General features: G+C 43.9%; 3 protein-coding genes across 6 annotated transcripts in view; 2 read left to right on the top strand and 1 right to left on the bottom strand.

Moving 5' to 3' along the window:
* igf1rb (insulin-like growth factor 1b receptor) overlaps window positions 1-3,329 on the bottom strand; it is a 34,560-nt gene extending 31,231 nt beyond the window's left edge. The window contains exon 1 of one of the 2 annotated variants that reach the window (XM_029144044.3): window positions 842-3,329. In XM_029144044.3, coding sequence (XP_028999877.2) covers window positions 842-932 — 91 coding nt within the window. In that variant the 5' untranslated portion in view covers window positions 933-3,329. The remainder of the gene's footprint in view (window positions 1-841) is intronic. The other variant, XM_029144043.3, reaches the window with a different exon arrangement.
* A 1,639-nt stretch (window positions 3,330-4,968) lies between these two features.
* On the top strand, window positions 4,969-10,815 carry ap3s2 (adaptor related protein complex 3 subunit sigma 2). The gene is made up of 6 exons (XM_029144606.3): window positions 4,969-5,162; window positions 5,698-5,789; window positions 6,171-6,282; window positions 6,988-7,059; window positions 8,829-8,936; window positions 9,870-10,815. Exons 1-6 carry the CDS (start codon window positions 5,094-5,096, stop codon window positions 9,993-9,995), a joined length of 579 nt encoding a protein of 192 aa, XP_029000439.1. The 5' UTR covers window positions 4,969-5,093; the 3' UTR covers window positions 9,996-10,815.
* A 150-nt stretch (window positions 10,816-10,965) lies between these two features.
* Window positions 10,966-20,941, top strand: anpepa (alanyl (membrane) aminopeptidase a). Of its 3 annotated transcripts, none has more exons than XM_029144604.3 (21): window positions 10,966-11,272; window positions 13,840-14,524; window positions 14,645-14,787; window positions 14,957-15,093; window positions 15,182-15,308; window positions 15,387-15,541; window positions 16,347-16,460; window positions 16,582-16,725; window positions 16,837-16,902; window positions 17,080-17,145; window positions 17,223-17,398; window positions 17,490-17,566; window positions 17,751-17,884; window positions 18,192-18,247; window positions 18,318-18,468; window positions 18,540-18,631; window positions 18,726-18,836; window positions 18,922-19,089; window positions 19,485-19,625; window positions 19,739-19,820; window positions 19,961-20,941. In XM_029144604.3, exons 2-21 carry the CDS (start codon window positions 13,920-13,922, stop codon window positions 20,111-20,113), a joined length of 2,898 nt encoding a protein of 965 aa, XP_029000437.1. In that variant the 5' UTR covers window positions 10,966-11,272; window positions 13,840-13,919; the 3' UTR covers window positions 20,114-20,941. The 3 variants fall into 3 exon arrangements, with proteins under 3 accessions (XP_029000437.1, XP_055363412.1, XP_040925994.1); XM_055507437.1 differs by having other exon boundaries at window positions 11,388-14,524; XM_041070060.2 differs by lacking the exon at window positions 10,966-11,272 and having other exon boundaries at window positions 14,382-14,524; window positions 14,664-14,787.
* The last annotated feature ends 412 nt before the right edge of the window (window positions 20,942-21,353 follow it).

Below are 21,353 nucleotides of genomic sequence, written 5' to 3'. Positions count from 1 at the left end.
CAAGGTATGTCCAGGTTTGTTTACCCAAAAGGACAATAAATCGCTGTGTACATAAAAACAGCACTTGGACAAACTGTGAGTCCAGTCATTGCTGTTGATGTTGAGGGGGTTTTAAAAAAATGCTGGGCCTTTCGTACAGAACATCTACACAAACATCAAGAGTCCATTTGAACTTAGTAGTCTGGAAAACTTTTCACATGCACGTATGCTGCCGATGCCATGTGAACCTAAATGAGACGTTTGCTCGCACGGACTGTTTACAGCGGTTCCCTCTCTCCGGTATGAAAACAATACACAGGAAATCACATTTCTGGACGTAGGGGAGGACAATCCCAACCACCTTTTCATCTCTCCAATCCTAGTTCCGCTTTGCGTAGCTTTGATCACAGATATGGTTTATTTGTTTCCACCCCATTGTGACTCACAGTTGCGGACTGTATATTTAGCTTGAGTTTCTCCATCAGCTGGGACGTGATAATGTATTTCACACACTTAAACAATGTGGTATTTTTCCTTGATCCTGATTACAACCAGACGCAGTACATTTTACCATCAAAGCCATAGTAAAACCACGTTTTTAACATAAAAACAAGCTTTTCTAATAACTATACAGTGGACTTTTAATATGTCAATCTGACCTTAAAAAAGCAGGATCTAGTAGCTAAACTGACAATAAACTAATATTGTTTCTGTTATCGCACTGCTGTATTGTGCGCATGGTGCCGAGAGATCAACACTGTAACGACTCCCTGCCCCGGTTCTCACACTTGAGCAGTAGTGAAGCGTGACAACAAACCGTTCCCCGCGTGTAGTGGCGTGGAGCGGCGTTAGCGTTACTTACTCTCTGCGGTGGCGGGCCGGAGGCAGGACGACAGACCCAGCATCAGCCCCCAAAACAAGGTCAAGCGGCTGCTTCCCGCTCGAGACTTCATTCCTGGAGACGTGGATCCTGCCCAAAACCCTGCAAATAAATACGTTGCGGGGGGAGAAGGTCGGCGGAGCCCGGTTTGAATTGTCACAACGCTTTTTAATCTCCAGCCAGTAAACGCAGCCTCGTAGCCGTTAGCCGGCTAATGGAGCTAATAGCTACCGCAAACAGGCTAGCGGGGTAGCTCTCGCTCACGTTTGCTAATGAGCCCCCCCGAAAAAAATCACCGATTTACTCCTCTGGCCAGATAACGCGCATTCATAGTTCTGTTTATTCCTGCCAAAAACGGCCGCGCGTGGACGTGTGTGGCGAGAGCAATGCGGCAACACTGGCGGCGGGGATTCCTCTGTAATCCACATCTTCACGCTCCATAACTGGAGGAAAAACGCTCAACGTCCCGCTGCCGAAGGATCCTCGGGAGGCGGACGACGCGTCCAACCCGCTCACAACTGAGATGGAAAGAGGCGGCGGGAAACGCACAGAGGCATGTTAGCGTGATACACAACCGCCGCGTGTGGAGGACGCGAGGTGTGTTTCGAAATTTCAGGATAAAATCTGGCTTTAGACTGCAGCCTCCTTCTCCTCCTCCTCCTCCACCTCAGCCGCTCATCATGCACACGCACACACCGCGTTGTTGTGGTGGCCGTAATTCACCTTCCATCAACGGAAAAAAGCAGACTATGCGCCTTCTACTGGTCCGGTTCGGGTCAATTCCACTTGTAGCCTAATGCCTTCCGTCGATGATGGTCGTTCAGGTAGCGATAGCGTGGGCAGACAGATTAATGTGCAGGTACACACACATACAGTCTCCCTCGCGCAGTCTGCCGCGTTCGCTGTAAACACGGCGCCGTGTACAGAGATCGTCTCTATTTAAAAAGATGAACCACTCGGGCTTCTGTCCCGCCTTTCAGTCTGTGGAGGTGGGCGTCGCTCTTACGCAGCCCAGGCGCCACAAAAGAGTAGTTACCATAGTGACTAGTCTGGCACTAATCATAAAAGAGTAGATTTTATCTTTGCATGGTTATAACATTGTGAACCGAGTAACCCTTAAGCGATATTTACAGCAGCACACTGCTTCTGCCGCCGATGGCAACAGAGCAAGTCTCCACTGACTCATCCCTTTTCTACACTCACGTCAGTGGGGTTATTGTGGTGAGCGGCCACTGATCCAACTAAAGTCCGTGTACAATATTTTGACATTTGCAATAGTTTATGCTATTGTTTGTAGATGTTTAAATGATGGCCACAAGAAATCGAATTTGTAGAGAGAGTGAGACCTCTGTCTAGTTTATGCTCTTTGATCACCGTAGCGACTGCGTTCACGAAGCGGTGTGATGGAAATCCGGGATGTTGATCCAGGATCAGGGTTGTTTTGCTGCTCAGACGTACACAGCGGAGGGTTGTCTGTCTGCAGCACCTGTAATTACTCTAAAATAAATGGACGCAGTCACAGACGTTTCTTCTGTGTATATGTCGTTGCAGGCCTGTTTTACACAATGCAAATATTGTTAATATCACCCTGGTCATGTATTGGCTTATATCAATAAACACTGTCGTCTGTGTCATGTCTGTCTTGTCATCGACATAAAATAACGTGACAGTAGTCGCGTCTGAATTATATTATAAATCTAGTAGTAATTCTATTGAATGCATTAAGAGATTTCCACCGGTAGAGAAGCAAATACATGGAACCAAACAAATTTTTTCACATTGGCCATTCTGGTCAAAATTACCTGCTGAAATAAATTCCATGTATAAATCCTGTCGTGTGGAGCTTGGTAACAACTCAGGTAACCCTGGAGCCTGGGTTTCCCCTAAAAACACACAGAAATGCTGCCATCCTGAGGTGATGGAAATCAACTGCATAGTTCCAATCCGCAGTCAAATAAATAACAGTGGGGTTACACTAACTGTTAAAGAAATGTAAATTATACAGACCTTTAAATGGTTAACAGGTTAAAGGTTTAATTAAATATTTACACAGACACAGACAGGTAAAGTTCACGATCTTTTGGGTCCTAAGGGCCGAGCTTTGGAAAGTGGAGGGACAGCAGCCTGTGGTGGTATGAAAAGCAGAGAGTAAACAAAACTGCCCATAAAGAGCCCCTGACAATTTTGATTATTCCTGTAATTACAGGCTGCTTTCCTCACTTCACATCACAGAACACAGATGCATTATTGGAACACCACACATTACCTCAGCTCTGGCAAGCAGCACTCAGCATCCGTCACAATCCAACAATTACCAATGAGAGGAAAAATATACACATTAAAAAAATGAAGTGAATATCAGTGGCCACCCAAGAGTCCAAATACAGTGAGTCACCCACTAACAAGTACACACTGTACCAACATGACCCCCCCATGCCAGAGAATGTTGTGCCTGTCCACTTGCATTTGTTAAGTCCCTATTCAAGTCCCCATGAAGGCAGCCGGCGGGCCCACCTACCTCGACTGTCCCGGTGGAGTCCATTCTCGTACTGCACTCATGTGGAAATAAGCCTGTTTACCACCAACGGGTCACACATGCTAATGAGCGTCTGTTTGTTTTCCACTGTGCTCATGCAGGAGGAAGGGAATTTAGCGAGGAAATAATGGATGATATGCAGACAACGGTCCGGGTGGCATTGCCACACTAATGATGAGACATTTATAACAGAGAACCAATGGACATGAAATCAGAACAGGAAATGTGGTCAAAAAAAAAATTGTCTGGCCTTGTTTGAATATTGTAGTGTAGTTATGGATCAAGGATCCACAGACAGTCATACAGTAAGGCAACAGTAACTCCAATGTTACCCTACAGGTTAAATATGATAACGAATAAAAAATATATTTGGCACTACTCCATTGAAACGTTTCAGTTTGTCAATAAAAACAAATATTTTGGGCACATTCATCATTCCTGACTGTTTTCCTCATAACCATTATCTCTGCAGGTGCCCTTGAACAAAGAACTGAACCTTCAGTTGCAGAGAAGCAGCTCAGAACAGCACATTCCTGATAAAGATCACCCATGTTTATCCTTCATAACTCACTCACTCCTTAGTAGGTGTATGTTAAAAATGCTGTGTCATTCTATGACTGCTGTACATTCATCACAATCACAAAGCCTCAAAAACTGTGTAGGAGGTAAAACTTACTAAACTAAAACTTTCATGGATTTCATTCCAAGCATTCGTATTTGAATAAACCAGATGAAGAGCAAGATGCCACTCTGCTTCTCTGCCCATCTCTAGTTGTGTTAGATTAGACTCTAGCTCTTTTATGAACTGTTTCTTTTATTTAATTAACATTTTATATCTATTTATATAACTTTAGCCAATTTAATTAAAAATTATAATCAGGCAGAATAATTTTCTAATATAATAGAATGTTAAAATCCTGCATTGGTTTCTTTGGCAAACACACTATATTTCTATACAGTAGTATTTCTTTCTGATTTTTGAGACCTTGCGTTATTGCATTGCATAATCTTTCTTTTCATCAGAGTTTTCAATTTAGTCAGCATCTACAGTAGATCACAAAGAGAGTTGCAGCTGATGTGACATAGCTTTTTCATGGCAGCATCGCGCAGTTGACAAAGATACAAAGAGGTCACTAATTATGGGCCGCCTCAGTTGCTGGTGCTTCATTCACAAAGATGGCAAAGTTATGTAATCATGGCAGTTAAAATGTATCAGAAATTTTGAAGACACTTGGAAAACAGAATGTTCACAACACAAATAAAATCTAAATACATCGCAAAATTGCTACGCCACAGTTCATATTTCATTCCAGACACTGAATTATGTAAAATTAATTTTGGTAATCATTACTGACAGCATAAACACAGCACAATTTCTTTATGTATCATAGCTGCTGTTTTTATGAATATTTTTAAACCAAAGCACATAATTCATTCAGACCAGTTAGGTCGTGGATATCTATTAAATTAAATCTATTAAAAAACGCGACACGGGAGGTTTTTGCTACATTTTTACCAAGCTATACTTCGGCGGAACATAATATGTGACGGTTGTTAGACGTCGGATGCTTAATATAGTGACCCAACCGGATGCAGTCAAGAAAGTCTTCCGGCAGGCCGTCTAAGCCCAACAGCTGTTGTCATTTCAATATTATTCTGTTTTTCGTTTCGTCGTTTGAATAACTTCAAGGAATAGCAATGATTAAAGCAATTTTAATATTCAACAACCACGGGAAACCGCGGCTTATCAGGTTCTACCAGTATTTTGTAAGTGTTGCCTCTCCAAATGTTTTCATTCCTGTAGTGATGCCTTCTTCACTATCTGAACCCAAAATGTGATGTTCTGTTGATGTGGATGATGATAAACGTCGCTTAGATGGTAAAACATTTACCACAGCTCATGATGTCGCTTCTGAAAACGTTGGACACGTTCGTGCTGTTTGGAGCTTAGCTTCTTGCTCGTCGCAGTTCTAATTTGTCCTACTACTATTTGCTACTAATTTGTCAGCTTTCTAAACATATTACTCTCACTAGTTACGTTGACACCTGTTTACAAAAACATTGCGATAACAAATATTACTAATTTTCTATGTAAACATACCCATTTTTTGTCTGTGGGTAATTCTGAATGTACTGTATTGTTCCCTTTTTTGCTGCTGCTGAGTACTTGTGGAATTTTTACTACCTTATCAGCCAACTAGAGGTTAAAGTAAAACGATGTTTCAGCACTGGTGGATTTCCTGACCAGAAGGATAGATGGATTAGCACTTGTGGAGATGCTGTAACGTGTATTTTCTTGCAGGCCGAGGACATGCAGCAGCAGATAATTCGAGAGACTTTCCATTTGGTTTCTAAGAGAGATGACAATGTCTGCAACTTCCTGGAGGGTGGAAGGCAAGTACCCGTTTCTACACTGATTCTGAAATATTACATTTTGACACATAAAGCTCAAAGCTGGAATTTGTATTGCATGTAAATGCACCACTTAAATCTAGATGAAAAGTTTTGCTGCCAAATAATGGAAGGCAAACCAGCCTAATTTAAGTTATATTGTGTTTTATCATCCTAGTATATTTAGTTACTTCTATAAATTATTTTTCTTTTTTGATATTGCCACATTAGATCGAAAAGATTATCCAGCAGATGCAGTAACCCAACTTTAACCCATAGGTGGAGGCAAATGCACAAAACTAACTGACCTCAGTCACTCGTACAACTAGTTGTCATAGTTTGCAATTTTTATAACACATCATCTGAAGTTTTAATTCTTTACAGTCTCATTGGTGGCTCTGACTACAAGCTGATTTATCGGCATTATGCGACCCTCTACTTTGTCTTCTGTGTGGACTCGTCTGAAAGTGAGCTTGGCATTCTGGATCTGATCCAGGTCAGCTGTTTTTTGAATTGCATATTATTTAATTTTTGAACAGTTTAAAAACTGTGAGGTCGATCAAAATATGTCTTTTTCCACCACCAGTTATAAAAAAGATCCCCTGGGTTTCTCTGAGGATTGTGAGATCTTATACCAAATCAAAAAACAGGACTCGATTGTGACTTTTTACCTTCTATCTTTGTAATGTAGGAATTCATGCATTCATTGTTCTTGTCAGGGATGTTTTCACCAGTAACAATGTAAATAAAAATTCTGTTTGTGTTACATTCAGTTACATGCTGTCCACAAACAACACTGTATAACATTTAGAGATGAATAGATACCAGGGCTTTGCACTGACATCAAACAAAAGGTCATCATTATGCCACATGCACTGAAATTGTGAGGAAACAATAATATGACAAATGCAGTTTGTGCAACTGCTTGTTGAAAGAGAGGTCTTCAATCCAAGAGCAGGAAAGTGGTCTGATTAAAGGAAAGCTGGAATCATCATTATTAATAATCGTAATAAGAACAATCATTATCATTTACTGTTAAGCTGTCAATAATAGCTGAAATTTATCTTTACATCTTTACTATGCATGTCACATTGCAAATGTATGTCTATAATAAATTGACTTATTTAATGTACATGTACTTCATGAAGTACAGTACAGTATTATAAACCACATTGTTTATGTTTAATTCTCTTCATTGTAGGTGTTTGTGGAAACACTGGATAAATGCTTTGAAAACGTTTGTGAACTGGATCTTATATTCCACATGGACAAGGTGAGTGGCGAGTATGGGAATGTTTTTTTTGGTGGCCTTCTCTAAGTGTTTCGTCAGCAGTAGTTTTTTCTAATTGGGTTATTTAACTTCACTGACTACTTTTAGCCTCTCGGTAGGATTTTCTGCTCTCCTTTTGTCTGTGTGACAAACAACAACCATTGGTCGACAAAGACCATCAGGTGGTTATTCACCACTAGTTATTACTTACAAAAAGCCATGAATCAGAAATGAAAACTCGTTGTCACCCTTGTTTTGTGCGTGAGCCACAAGTTGAGCTCAGAAGCCTTGAAATAGCTTTGACATGGGTGTAATTAAGCAGCAAACAGCACCCTGGTAAGTACCCTTTGCAGTGTCAGAACAACCTGCACTGTTGTTACTCATATGGACGCCAACTCTCCACAATATGCATGTTAAGTTACTGTGACCCATTAAAAACACATGAGCTCGTTCACCGCTTCATATTTGCATGCACCCGATGTTGCAAATTTTTGCTCATAAAAACACTTAGCAGGATTCTGATGAAAACAGCCTCATATTTTCTCCATTATGTCTCCGGTGCCAACTCCAAAATGGAACAGATTATTATAAATGTTTTGTTTTTCATATGCAGTAAAAGGTTAAAATGAGGGGAAAGTAATGAAGGATCTGTGAAGAGGCCTGACCTTGAGATAACGTGCAGTGCACTCATGTGTCTCTGTTATGCTGCCAGATGCTTTTCAGGGCCCAGTGCATTGCATTAATTGGTCCACTTGTCTTTGGTGTGTGGGCCAAGAATTTCTACCAACACTGTATATTAAACTGGAGTCCTGACAATAAGTACATCTTGAAAAAGTCATTTTCAGCTCAGAAATTCTTTATACCCCTGACTTTTTCACATCTGAACCAAGATTTGGCTGCAGTTTGTTTTAATGCAAGAAAAAACATTGGTCAAGGTTTAATTTATCTGTGTGCCGATGCCTCTGCTCAGACTACTATAAGGCCTCTTTTCTTTTCCTGAATCTGAACTACAAGTGTTATTGAAGGCTAATCAGACACACTTCAGCCATCTTGTTTGAATTTTCCCAGCAGGAAATTGATGTCATGTGGTGCAACGGGGTTTGGCCAGAGGAATGTTCCCAAGATGAAACCTGGAAATGTTTCTACTAGGGAGAAAACTTTGACGCACAGCATCAACCTGTGTGGCGAGAAATACAGTAATTTAAACGCAGGCATGGGTTTAAAACAGGCTGAATATCACTGTTTCGCCACGCACATATGCAGATTTAGACCATTTCACAAGAGCTGTATTATGGATGACTGTCTTTCTTCCCTCAAATTATCTTTAACCTCAAAAAGCGTTTGCCATGGAAGACTGTCATGTCTTTTGAACTCCTCCTGCCCACAGGAATTCCCAAATCTAAATGCAAGAGTGAAATAAAAACCATCTTCCAATGAGCTATGAGCTTGAGCCCTTTTCCAGAGTGACCTCTCCCAGCATTGTTCGTCTCTCATCCTTTCATTTAACAGAATGGGTTGCTAAACAAGACAGGATTGTAAATTGTTGAGCTCCACAAAATTTCAAGCAGTTACATCTGGCTGCCATTACCAGCAGTCAGTCTGTGTTTTCAGAATCCAGTTTTTCTTATTGAATTTTCCACATGACATAATTCACAATTTCCTGTTGCATTTGTGGTTTCTTCTGTGAATTGCTGAAGCTGGCGAAATGAGCTGTTTGAATGGCTGTCATTTAATTGACGCGCATATTTGCTGCCTTGTTTGTCTGTCTGCAGGTCCATTATATCTTGCAGGAGGTGGTGATGGGAGGCATGGTGCTCGAGACCAACATGAATGAGATCGTGGCTCAAGTGGAGGTGCAGAACCGCATGGAGAAGTCAGAGGTCAGCCTGTCAGTCACAGTGAAGCGCCGTCGCACTATTAGTTTTTGAGTGTTTAGTCCATAAAGGGCACATGTTTTCATTTGTGGTGACTATTTTCCAAAGGAATGTGTTTCTTTTCCTTCCCTTGGCAGCCATGCCAGTTACCATTCATTTCAATAATAACTTGACTCTAACAGCCCTTGTTTGCCTTGTCCCGGACTGAGAGTTTTAGCCCTCATCTCAAATGTGCTCATCAATCAGCCACATGTGTTAAAGAAACAACTGTACAACCGTGCTGAGGTTACCAAGCTAGCAAGCCGCCCTTCCACACTGAAGGGAAGGCAAAGATTTAAGACTTTTTCTTCCTTATCAAATGAAACCCAGGCTACTACCTCCAGATAGAGGGGAGATGATCATTTTGAAATCAATATTTCAGTAAATTAAACTTTGCTGTCGACTTCAAATGACGACCGATGCACTACATTAAGACAGGTGTCAGTCACCGGTGAGTTACTTTGGGCAACTAAGCTTCCTCCACATATACACAGATGGGAAGTCAGACTGAATAAAGTGACAGAAATGACAGTTTGGTATTAATCTATGTCAGTTTTGCTTTAATGTAAAAACAATCTCTATTGGGACTATTAGATTAGTTATGCGGCCTGGTATTCTTTTGAAGGCAACCAAGTAAATGAAAGAATTATGAGCTACTTCTTCTTCCTGTTCCTGACTTATATTGAAGCTATAGATTTTTTATTGTAGTTCCTTATAGTAATTAATGTGGTGGCACCAATCTTCTGACTTATCTTTAAATGTCAAACTGTTAAAATCCTCCTTTTGTCTCACATCCCTAAATTTGGTATTTTTTGTCATACTACTGTAACAGTGTGATAGTATGAGTGCACTCGAACTGGCTCTAACTCCTCATGTACTCCCTCTGTTCTCTTTGAGCAGGGAGGTCTGTCAGCGGCCCCTGCCCGCGCCGTCTCCGCTGTCAAGAACATGAACCTGCCAGAGATCCCCCGCAACATCAACATCGGAGACATCAATATCAAAGTGCCGAGCCTCTCCCCGTTCTGAGCAGCCTCCCAGCTGAGCTCCGCAGGGCCGACGAGCTACTGATACCTCCATGTCCTCGTAGTCCTCCTCTGCCCAGCCCTGTTTTATAATCGAGAGAAAACATTTTAGATGTGCGCTACAGAACCACAGCAGCTTCCACTCAGCTCAGTGCTCGTCGCTCTGCTTATTCCTACTGAGTTCTTCTGTGCATAAACTACGGATGATTTCAAAGAAACTAATTGCACAATAATGTAAAGTTTGATATGCGTTTGCCCCGACACAAACCACGATACACAGCTCATCCAAATCTCTGCTCAACGGTGGTCCTTCCTGTCCAGGGAGAGTGCTTGGACTGAACACATTCATCAGAATATGATCCTTCAGTGTCAGATTGTAATATTTACTATTTTTTTCCTACTGACCAAGGTTATTGTATTGTATCAGCTTGACTCTTGTCAAGCTGTTGTCTCTTTGGCATTATGTATTGTAAATGACTGTAGTTCTTCCCCTGGGTACAAAATTCTGCAATGCAGTACAGCAAATAGGAATAAAGAGCTGTATTTGTAGCCAGGTTTTAATGGGCTGTCATAGGATCTTGCCAACATCTGTTGAGAAAGTCAACAGATGAATGTTGTTGTTTTTTTTTTCTTTTTGGTTTTGGTTTGTACAGTTGTTGTTTGTAAAGCTTGTTTTTGTCTCATTGTCTGCATTTAGTGGTCTGATGGGATCCTTCTGTTACATTGGTAGAGTTCTTCAGTGACGTCCTGTCGAGCTTCTCCAGGAAGGAAATGCGTGTCTTTGTCTTGAGGTTTCTCACCATGAAATAAAATAACTACACATACCTGCTGCTGTGTTGTTGTTGTGTGCGGTATGTACAAAACTCACTCAGCGCCGACCTGTCGGTAATCTGAGTCACCGTGGCTGTGATCAGCTGTCACCAGAAGCCAGCGTTGCAGCGGTCAGGGCAGCAAACCTCACATCAGACGTTCCTGTCAAACCATTTTTTTTTCTGCTCAGCCACAATATTTGCAGACATGCTGATAGAGCTGCATTCTTTCAGCCTGCCATCCCATTCATTTGTTTCTTTTTTTGTGTTGGGGAACTAGAGGAGTTCTTCCCCACCTACATCCCCAGAAAACAAAAAAAAAAAGAAAAATTGGTAGCTCTCACCACCTCCTTCCTCCACCCTCACAGATGCAGACAGAGTGTTTTACGAGCCAGGATCATTCCAGCTCAACTTCTGTGTCAGACCTGAGTGAGGGCTTTCTGTGAGTGGACACCCAGCTACACAGGCTCTGGTAGGTGCTGTTTTCCCAACCTTGACTTGTTCATTTGTCTCGCGTGCTGCGTGCCAAGTCAGTTTTCTTCCGTCTGCTTTTTGTTTGTGTGTTTCTCTGTGTGTATACTGTACAGCTGTGGGAATCTGGTGCATTGCAACGCTGCTTCCTGTACTGCGAAGAAGTGTTTCTCAGAACTGCTCCGTGACAGGAAAGGGGTGCATGTACAGACACTGGATATATAGAATGAGAAATCCAGTTTGTGAAGCCGTTAAGCCACAAGTCTGTCTCGCTCACACACACATTCCTGCTGTAGTCATCTCTATTCATTAAGTCTCATCTCTTAAAGTTCACTGTTTTTATTCAAAACAAAAAGTTGACTTACAGTAAGTTGATTTAAACCGTAGGAAGACTGTCTCAGTGCTATGCAATCTGTAGATGGGTGAGATTTGGGAGATATTTATTGCTTTAAATGGGGAATGATTTATCTGCTGCTGCTGAAGTTCTACAGGATTTACAGGCTGCCTGTTAACACTCAGCGTAGGCTGTGGACCTTAACTCTGGGGCCCCTATAGCTGGAGCTGGTGTGGAGCTGAGAGCAGCTGATTAGTTCAGGTCACAAGTTCTGCATGTGTGTGTGTGAGTGAGAGAGAGATAAAGAATAATTTATTGATCTCAAACAGAAATTGGTGAAAAGCCAGCGTGAGAGACGAAAACACAAACACAGCTGGTGATGATGATGATGCTGCTCAGATTATCAGTATAAGGAAAGACCAGTCCTCCACAGATGTCTCCGGTCCTGCGGACAAAACATGACACGGTTTCACACTGCTTGCAGGGAGGGAAGGAGGGAGAATCACACCATGAAACAGGTGGTCGCATCTTTGCTGTCAGTTCTTACTGTACGAAGCAGGACAAACATTACATAAGAACACAAGACTGTCCTGCTGTCTGCTGGCGTGGCGGCGGTGCGAAGGATTTGTTTGGATTATGTTATTTCTTGGCGTGCATTGATCTAACGTCACATTGACTGATTTGATGTTAGACTGTTGTGTTAATTAATACTTAACACAAAGTGATTATGGGTCGCTCTGAAAGGAAATCATTTGATTTACCACCAACACCTTAGACAATATGAGGATCTAATATTCTAGACGTACCCAGTACATTAAAGCATATTATACACACACCTATATTATACATTCATACGCACATATTATACACACATATTATACACATATAGGTCTCCTGCCTGTTGTTGTCTGCTTGGTGCTTGTTGCTGTGTTTGTTACTCAGACTTACGATCCTCTGGTTTCCATCACCGCTGTTCCTGTCTTTTATTGTTTTGTTTAGGTCTCAGGTTGTTTCAGTACAAAGGACTTAGATTTCTGTTTTAGTGATTAGGAATGTCTGTTAATGGTTTTTCTCTTCAGTTTTGTTAGTTATCTTCATTACTCTGTTTGGGTTCCCTATTTGTGTCTCATTGCCTTTCATTTCATTTAATAACTTATTTGTGTTTGGGTTTTCCATTTTGTCAGTCAGGTTGGCCACTGGCTCAGAGTTGAGCAGGCCCAGTACTCTTTCTTGTTAATTCCTAGTAAAGCATTCCAGTCAGTCTGTCGGCCATTAACAGCCGCCCTTCTTTGTAATTTGTAACATGTGTGGGCTGTGCACTCGAAGCCCTCTCTCCACCAGCTCAGATGGTTTAGTTCTCTTCATGCAAAGCAAATCTGTTGTAAGTCCAGTCAATATTCAAGATTCAAGATTCAGAAGATTCTAAAATCTTTCTGTGGAGCACTTAATACTGATCAGCCTCTGGTTGAAGGTGCTCCTCTGTCCAGCCAGCACACTGTGCAGGGGTGGGACTTGTCTGGGATATCGAGGAATCAACACAATTTTTTAAAATCATTTGAAGTTTTGTTATGACTCACACAGAGAAATAAGGCCCACATATGTTGGTAAATCAGTGAATATGCTGACACTGCTGTAGTTAATGACTAGATGGTGACAGCTGAAAAGGAAACATCTGCCCATGAGGTCATAGAAAGGAAAAGAAGGATTAATAAAAAATCATCTTCCAATGTTATCTTCGTTGACGTTATCCCTCAGCTGCTGCATTGACTTTCTATTACAACTGTCAGCTTCTCTACAGCTTCATTAGCATTTATGGTCTGAGGGCTACAGTAAATAAGGTACAGTAGTACTACTACTGCCAGACTACCCGGAGCGTCAAGGGCGTCTTATCGATTCCTTATCATTGAAACAGTCCACCGCTACCTGGTTTATGTGGCAACTCTTGATCTTTGTTCTGATGAAACAGTTCTGATTGTGATGAACTGATCTCCTGCACAGTTGCAGTTGTGAAGTCCCACAAACAGCCGAGTACCTGGGTAAAACACAGTAGGTTTTAGGGAGAGATGAAAAATAAAATATTGCTACCGCAAGACATCAGTAAACCACAGTAATAACCCTCATATTGGAACAGTGTCCAGTTTGTTGATGTTTATGTACTTTGCAGCTGTTTAGGCTTTCCATATTTCCACTTACTGTCAGGTTTCATGTAAATGTCTCCTTTGCCATGTTAATAGCTCAACTATTAGGAGGGGGAGGCACCTGCTGTCGTGGACACAGACTGGGATCACTCTCACGCTGAGCTCCTGAATCAAGCATGGGGAAAGTCTACTACATCAGCAAAAACGTCGGCTTCGGGCTGCTGGTTCTGGCCGGCATCGCTCTGGTTACGATCATAGCGCTGTCCATCGCCTACGATAAGGAGAAGGCCAAGAACCAGGGCAGTGGTGGAGACGAGGGCGCGGACGGCACGGGCACGCCCTCGCCCACCACCACTCCGCTGACCCCGGAGCAGCCTTGGGACCGCTACAGGCTCCCGGGCTCCCTCGCCCCCGTCTTCTACGACGTGACCCTGTGGCCCCGGCTGACGCCCGACGCAAACGGCCTGTACGTCTTCACGGGGAACTCGACGGTGGTCTTCAGATGTGTGAAGGAGACAGACCTCATCATCATTCACTCCAGGCAGCTGAACCTCACCACCTTCGGCGGGCACCACGCTAGGCTGAGAGGCCGGGGCCGGGCCCCGGCTCCTTCTATACAGAGGTCCTGGTTTGTGGCAAAGACCGAGTACCTGGTTCTTCAGCTGAGCAGCAGCCTCGCTGGAGGAGCCACGTATGAGCTCTACACGGAATTCCGGGGCGAGCTGGCAGACGACCTGGAAGGCTTCTACCGGAGTGAATACAGTGAGGATGGTGTGACGAAGTAAGTCCTGACATTCAGCTCAGTGTCCTGCTGCTCCAAGGCCCGTGTCGTGTTGCTGTTATGACCATTTGCTCGCCTGATTTTAATCAAGTGCTAATGTCCAATTGAAACATTTTACAGAGTTGTTGCTACCTCACAGATGCAAGCGACGTACGCCAGGAAAACCTTCCCCTGCTTTGACGAGCCGGCCATGAAGGCTGTCTTCAATGTCATCCTCATCCACAGTCGAGACACGGTGGCTTTGTCCAACGGGATGGAAATCGGTTCGTTTAACAATGGCAGAGGATGTTATTGTTATGTACTCATCTGTGTTAATGTGTGATGCTGTTTCATGGTAAATTATTTATAGTTTTGGTAAGAAAAAAGAAAATCAGCAACTAGATGTTGATTCTAAAACCGTGCCAAGGTTCAGCTCCGTCTCCGTCTGCACAGACTCTGCAGACGCTGTCATCGAAGGCGCCCTCGTCAGAGTAACTACGTTTGAGCCCACGAAGAGGATGTCCACGTATCTGCTGGCATTTATAGTCAGCTACTTCGTCAGCATTCAGTCAAACCACAACAACCTGTTGGTGAGTGCACAAAAGGACAGAGGTCACGGAGGTCACTAACTAACCTTAGGACAGATGTTCACATGGAGCTTTGCAAAATTCTTGGCAGATCAGGATCTGGGCCAGGAAAAAGGCCATAGACGACAGACAGGGAGACTACGCCCTCAACGTCACAGGACCCATCCTTCAGTTCTTCGAGCGCTACTACAACGCAGCGTACCCGCTCTCCAAGTCAGGTTGGATCCATCCCTCCATCGAGATCAGGCTGTCTGATGACGGTGATGTTCAACGTCCTGCTGTCCTCCTTCCTGCAGATCAGGTCGCTTTGCCCGACTTCGACGCCGGGGCCATGGAGAACTGGGGTCTGGTCACGTACAGGGAGACGGCCCTGCTCTACGACCCCATCTTATCCTCCACTGGAAACAAAGAGAGGGTTATAACCGTCATCTCCCACGAACTTGCACACATGGTAGGCCGCCTTTAAAGCGATGCTTCACTGCTGAAAAGCAAGTTGTGTTATAAATATTTTACATTTTATCAGCAAAAAAGTGCAACAACATTTAACAGGAAAAACAGAAGTAATGTGTGTTGTGGCTGAAAATGGTCATAAGACCCAGAATGCATTGCGCTCTGACAAATCAGCTGAGCTGCAGTGATTGGACTTACCTGTCGTTTAGCCCCGCCCCTTCTCAGCTCAACCATACAGATACAGAAAAATAACAGGAAGCCCGAGTTATAGTCTGTGAGCACATGGCAAACAATCCCATGAGATGTCTCAGAGGAATAAATTATTATTTGTCTGCATAGAAAATAAGGAGGAATCAGAGTGTCCCTTCTTTCTTAAATACTACCTGCCATCGTTTGGGTCAACCCCCATTGAAAATTGGCGAAGTTTTCCTTTAATATGTCCATTCAGTCCAAGAGAAGAAGCTGGGGTAACGGAGAATTGGAAGTCAGACATCTGTGACGTCTTCCCCCCAAACAACCTCCGCCTCTCTCTGCAGGACGGGATGGCAGATCATCAATTAGGGACAAGTCAACCTCTCTGCTGTTTGAATATATATATATATATATATATATATATATATATATATATATATATATATATATATATATATATAGGATCTGCCTTTACAGCGTGTGTGCATGTTGATCTCAGAGTCAGACACCATGTTTTCGCACAAAGAAAAGTTCCCTGGGAATGTGCTGAAACGACTGCGGTCACCGCGGCAGCGCTCTTCATCTCTCTCCCATGTGTGCGCTGTGCTTTTTAGTGGTTTGGCAACCTGGTGACCCTGCGGTGGTGGAACGACCTGTGGCTCAACGAGGGCTTCGCGTCGTACGTGGAGTACCTCGGCGTGGACCACGGGGAGCCCGGCTGGAACATGGCATGTGTGACACTCTCTCTCTCTCTCTCTCTCTCTCTCTCTCTCTCTCTCTCTCGCTCGCCCGCTCGCTCGCTCGCTCTGAGCGCCCTAGTGACGCCCTCCGCTCTCTGCTCGGCCGCAGGGGGACCGGTTCATTCTGTACGAGGTGCAGAAGGTGTTCGCCGTGGACGCCCTGGCCTCATCCCACCCGCTGAGCTGCCGGGAGGAGGAGGTCAACACGCCGGCCGAGATCAGCGAGATGTTCAGCACCATCTCCTACAGCAAGGTCTGCTCCTCCCAGATCACCTGGAGATTATGTCCGGATTCATTACTTCTCTCGGTTCTTTAAAGATCAGGGCAACACCAGCACAAAGCTGCTGTGCTTTGTTGTTTTCAGGGAGCGGCGGTGATCAAGATGCTGTCAGAATTCCTCACCGAGCCTGTTTTCGCCAGAGGACTCAGTGTGAGTATCCACTCTGTCAGTCACTGTGACTGTGTTGGAGCAGAGGTGGGTGTGATGAATAAAGCCAACTTTGGCTTCTGTTCCTGTGACTGGGGTGTAAATCAACCAAGTTGCTCCACATACAATTTTTTTTTATTCCTCATTTTGTGTTGTCGTTTTCCTTTCCTGTCTCTGCAGTCGTACCTGAACACCTTCGCCTTTAACAACACAGTGTACACGGACCTGTGGGACCATCTCCAACAGGTCTGTCCACTCCCAAAGCTTCACACTCATATGTGGTTTCACATTTTTGATTCCTTCTACCTGCCGCTTCCTGTCAGGCGGTTGAAAACACACCAGGTATGAATATTCCAGACACCGTCCACAACATCATGAACCGCTGGACTCTCCAGATGGGCTTCCCGGTCGTCACCCTCGACACCAGAACAGGAACCCTCACCCAACAGCACTTCCTGTTGGACCCAGAATCCGTGGTGGATCGAGCATCTCAGTTCAAGTACAGTATGAATCCGTTTTGCCTTAAACTGGGTTCATGTTAGGCAGGTGTTCTGTTACCAAGGCCTCACTTCCTCCACGTTTCTGTCCAGCTACACGTGGTTTGTGCCCATCAAATGGGTAAAGACAGGCGTGGAGCAGCAGCAGCACTGGCTCCTTCACAAGTCAGGTACAGTCACAGCGACACACACACACACACACACACACACACACACACACACACACACACACACACACACACACACACACACACACACACAAACACACACACACACACACACACACACACACACACGCTGCTTTTCCTGGATGATTTGCAGCCTTGACTTCTCTTCATATTCTTGCTTGAGCAGACACCAACGTTCTGATGAAAGCCACAGCAGCTGAGTGGGTGGTGCTCAACACAAACATGTCTGGATACTTCAGGGTGAACTACGACCCCAGCAACTGGAATCGACTCCTTAGGGTGCTAAGCACCAACCATAAGGCGAGTGGCGTGCTGGTTTAGGTGTCACACATCCTTCAAGTTGAGACTTATTGCATATTCTACCCTCCGTTTGTCATAAGGGGAAAGTCTGGAGAAAAGGAACTAGTTCTCCTTGTTAACTTGTTTAAGTTTCACTCTCTTACAATTATTTATCACCTCATTTACGTTTGTGCACAGTTACTGACTCATCAGAAACATGCCGATACTTGGACTTTTCATTTTTGACCTTCAGGCACCACCGCTTTTTTATTTATTAATTTTTTTTGCTTTTCACATAAACTGCAGCTGTTCTGACTTTCCCTTCCAGGCTATATCAGTGATCAACAGGGCACAGATCATAGACGACGCATTCAACTTAGCCAGGTACAAAAAGTGTCCGAATGAACTGAACGCTTTGGGAAATGCATGTAAAGCATTTGTTCCTCTCGTGCAGAGCTAAGATCATAAGGTCATCAACACTGGCGCTGAGAACCACTAAATATCTGTCCAATGAGAGAGAATACACTCCGTGGGAGGCCGCGATCAGGAACCTCGACTACTACATCCTCATGTTCGACCGCACTGAGGTCTACGGAGCTTTACAGGTTGGTGTTCACCATGAATACCGACACGCCAGTGGCACTCGCATAAACAGGATGCTGTATTTTTATTCTAGGCTTACCTCAAAAAGCAAATACAGCCCCTTTTTGAGCACTTCAAGAATATTACAGACAACTGGTCAAAAATACCTCCGGGACACACTGATCAGTAAGAGTTCCCAAAACAGCCGACGCATTTCAGAGCATCCAGACGACACAACGCGGTGTCTTTATCCACGTCTCCCAACCGTCTTCGCCTTCAGGTATAATCAGATAAATGCTATCGGGTTGGCCTGCAACGTGGGTGTGGAGGGCTGCATGGATCTGATCAAACGCTGGTACCGGCAGTGGATGGAAAATCCAGCCCATAACCCGTGAGTACGGAGCGCTTTACATTTTACGTGGGTTTGATGTTCTGTATTCTCTAACCCGCTTCATTGTTCTTTGTGTTTAAACCAGGATCGCACCCAACTTAAAGAGCACCGTTTACTGCAGGGCCATAGCGTTTGGTGGCGTGGAGGAGTGGGAGTTCGCCTGGAGGATGTTTAAATACTCCACTCTGGCTTCGGAGGCCTCCCGGCTCAGGGAGGCCATGGCCTGCACCAAAATACCCTGGCTCCTGAACAGGTGCGTACAGAGGGTCCTGGGGTCTGCGGTCTGCATGAGGCGGCTCTCAGGGCTCCGCGTGCAGGACAGGAGCTGCACTCTGTTCTCACGAGCACAACACGCACTCATGTGATCGCAACTTGGCTACATTTTAACAGGGCAAATACCAAGTACAGAATAACAACCAAGTTACTCAACAATGTCAGTTCCACAGCAAGATCTGTCCAACATTCAACAACACACTAATAGTGCCAAGTAAAGCCTGTGTTTATTCATTTTTGGTTGAAGTGACTAAGGCGGATGCGGCTGTGGGTCAGCAGTGGATACTGTGAGCCTTGCTTCCCACCGATCCTTCATGTTTTTACCTCTATACAGCTGATGCCCTAGCGTTTCGTCTGTCCCTGTCACGGACGCAGGTATCTGGAGTACACCCTGGACCCGACCAAGATCCGCAAGCAGGACGCGACCTCCACCATCCAGAGTGTGGCGCTGAACGTGGTGGGGATGCCGCTGGCGTGGAACTTCGTCAGGGCGAGATGGAGTTACATTTTCCAGCAGTAAGAGCCTCGCTTCCCGCAGGAAGTGATGTTTAGGAAATTGTCAAATAAGCATTTTATTCACACTATGCTCATTACTCTTCTGCTCTACAGTGACCTTCTTTGTGTTCCAGGTATGGAACGGGCTCATTCTCCATTTCTAGTCTAGTCACCGGGGTCGCGAAGCGACTGTCCACAGAGTTCGAGTTGCAGGAGGTTCGCAAAAAAAACACAACCACACTGAAACACATGCTTCATTTCCCTGAAGGCGCTCCGAGGAAAAAATGAAACACAACAAATGTAGAAATGTATTTTATTTCTTTGCGCTGTTTTTATTTGTCTTTCTTTCGTTCCAGTTGAAGAAATTCAAGGAAGACAATGTGCACGTTGGCTTTGGCTCCGCCACGTTAGCGCTGGAGCAGGCCATCGAGAAGACCAGAGCCAACATCAAATGGGTGGCGGAGAACAAGGCCCTGGTGCTGCAGTGGTTGACCGACGAGTCCACGTGAGAGCGCGGAGGAAGCCCACGACATCTGGGCTTCTTCCAGTCTGCAGTCAGCGATGACCGATCGGTTACAATCACCACAATCATAACAAGCGCTTGTGCATTGCATCAGTTGAGCGGAGATTGATGTGATTGTTTGAGGATTGTGACTGATTGCAATAAAAACAATGTGACTTCCATAAGGCTTCTTTTGGTTTGAACATGCGCTCACGCCTTTTGCGCCTCCACCCTGACAGTGCAGTTCAAGCAGCAGCGATGCTGATTCTATGCTGTGCTTCCCACAGAATATGATTTTATAGTTCAGGCCTATAAACATATGCAGCTTTATCCTCAACCTGAATCGATCTTCTAAATATGTTTTTTTCTAACAAATGACTTTTCCACTTCACTTTCATCTTTTATGTCAAAATGAATCTCTTCTACACGTTAACGTGCAGTGGTGCCACTCGCATCAAATCAAAGTTTAGAGGCACCGCTCTTCACGTGTAATAGTCTGAGCTCAGAACAGTTATGCAATAAAAATTGCCTTTCGTATTTCAACTGACTGGATCTACCGTCATACTGTACGTAGACACTGTATGATTTAGTAAACAGGTTTGAAACATAACAATAAATATTAGTTTTAAAATACACAATAGTTAGACATTTTCTAAATTATAATATTTGACAGTTATTTTAGATGTTTGTGTTTTAATTTGAAGTTTTCTTTTTTATATAATTTATTGTTTTATGTTGCACTGTCATTCAGAATGAAGGGCCTTTAGCGTTCCTGTATGAATCTAATGCATATGTGTGTAAATGAACCAGGAATAAACCTGCATCTGAACCCAAACTCATGACTCCCAGGACTCATGATCACTCATTAGCCCCTCAACTCACCGTTACTTGCTTTTTTAACAGCTATTTTACTTATCCACCTTGAACTGAGTGAGTTTTGTCTCATAGCTACATTTGTATCAGTAGAGACTTGTCTTGACATCGTCCACTTCCATAAACAAAGGTGACAGATCTGTCACGTGAACTGAAAACCTGCTACAAAGTTGCTTTAATAAAACCAACAGGTTAAGAGTCTGATCACTCAGCAGCACACAGAATGTGTTTAAAACACACTGTAGATGGCCAACACCTGGGTGAGACTTAAAATTAAACTGGGGACAAGCCTAAAATAGGAGCCAGACTAATGCAGCATGTGGACGTTTCTCCATGGGGAAAATATTCTGTTCTATAACCTTTAGCAACTTGTG

The sequence above is a fragment of the Betta splendens genome, chromosome 3 (genome assembly GCF_900634795.4).
Source record: "Betta splendens chromosome 3, fBetSpl5.4, whole genome shotgun sequence".
Lineage (NCBI taxonomy): Eukaryota > Metazoa > Chordata > Actinopteri > Anabantiformes > Osphronemidae > Betta > Betta splendens.
Note: the sequence above shows the minus strand (reverse complement) of the source record. Positions and strands in the feature narration are given on the sequence as shown.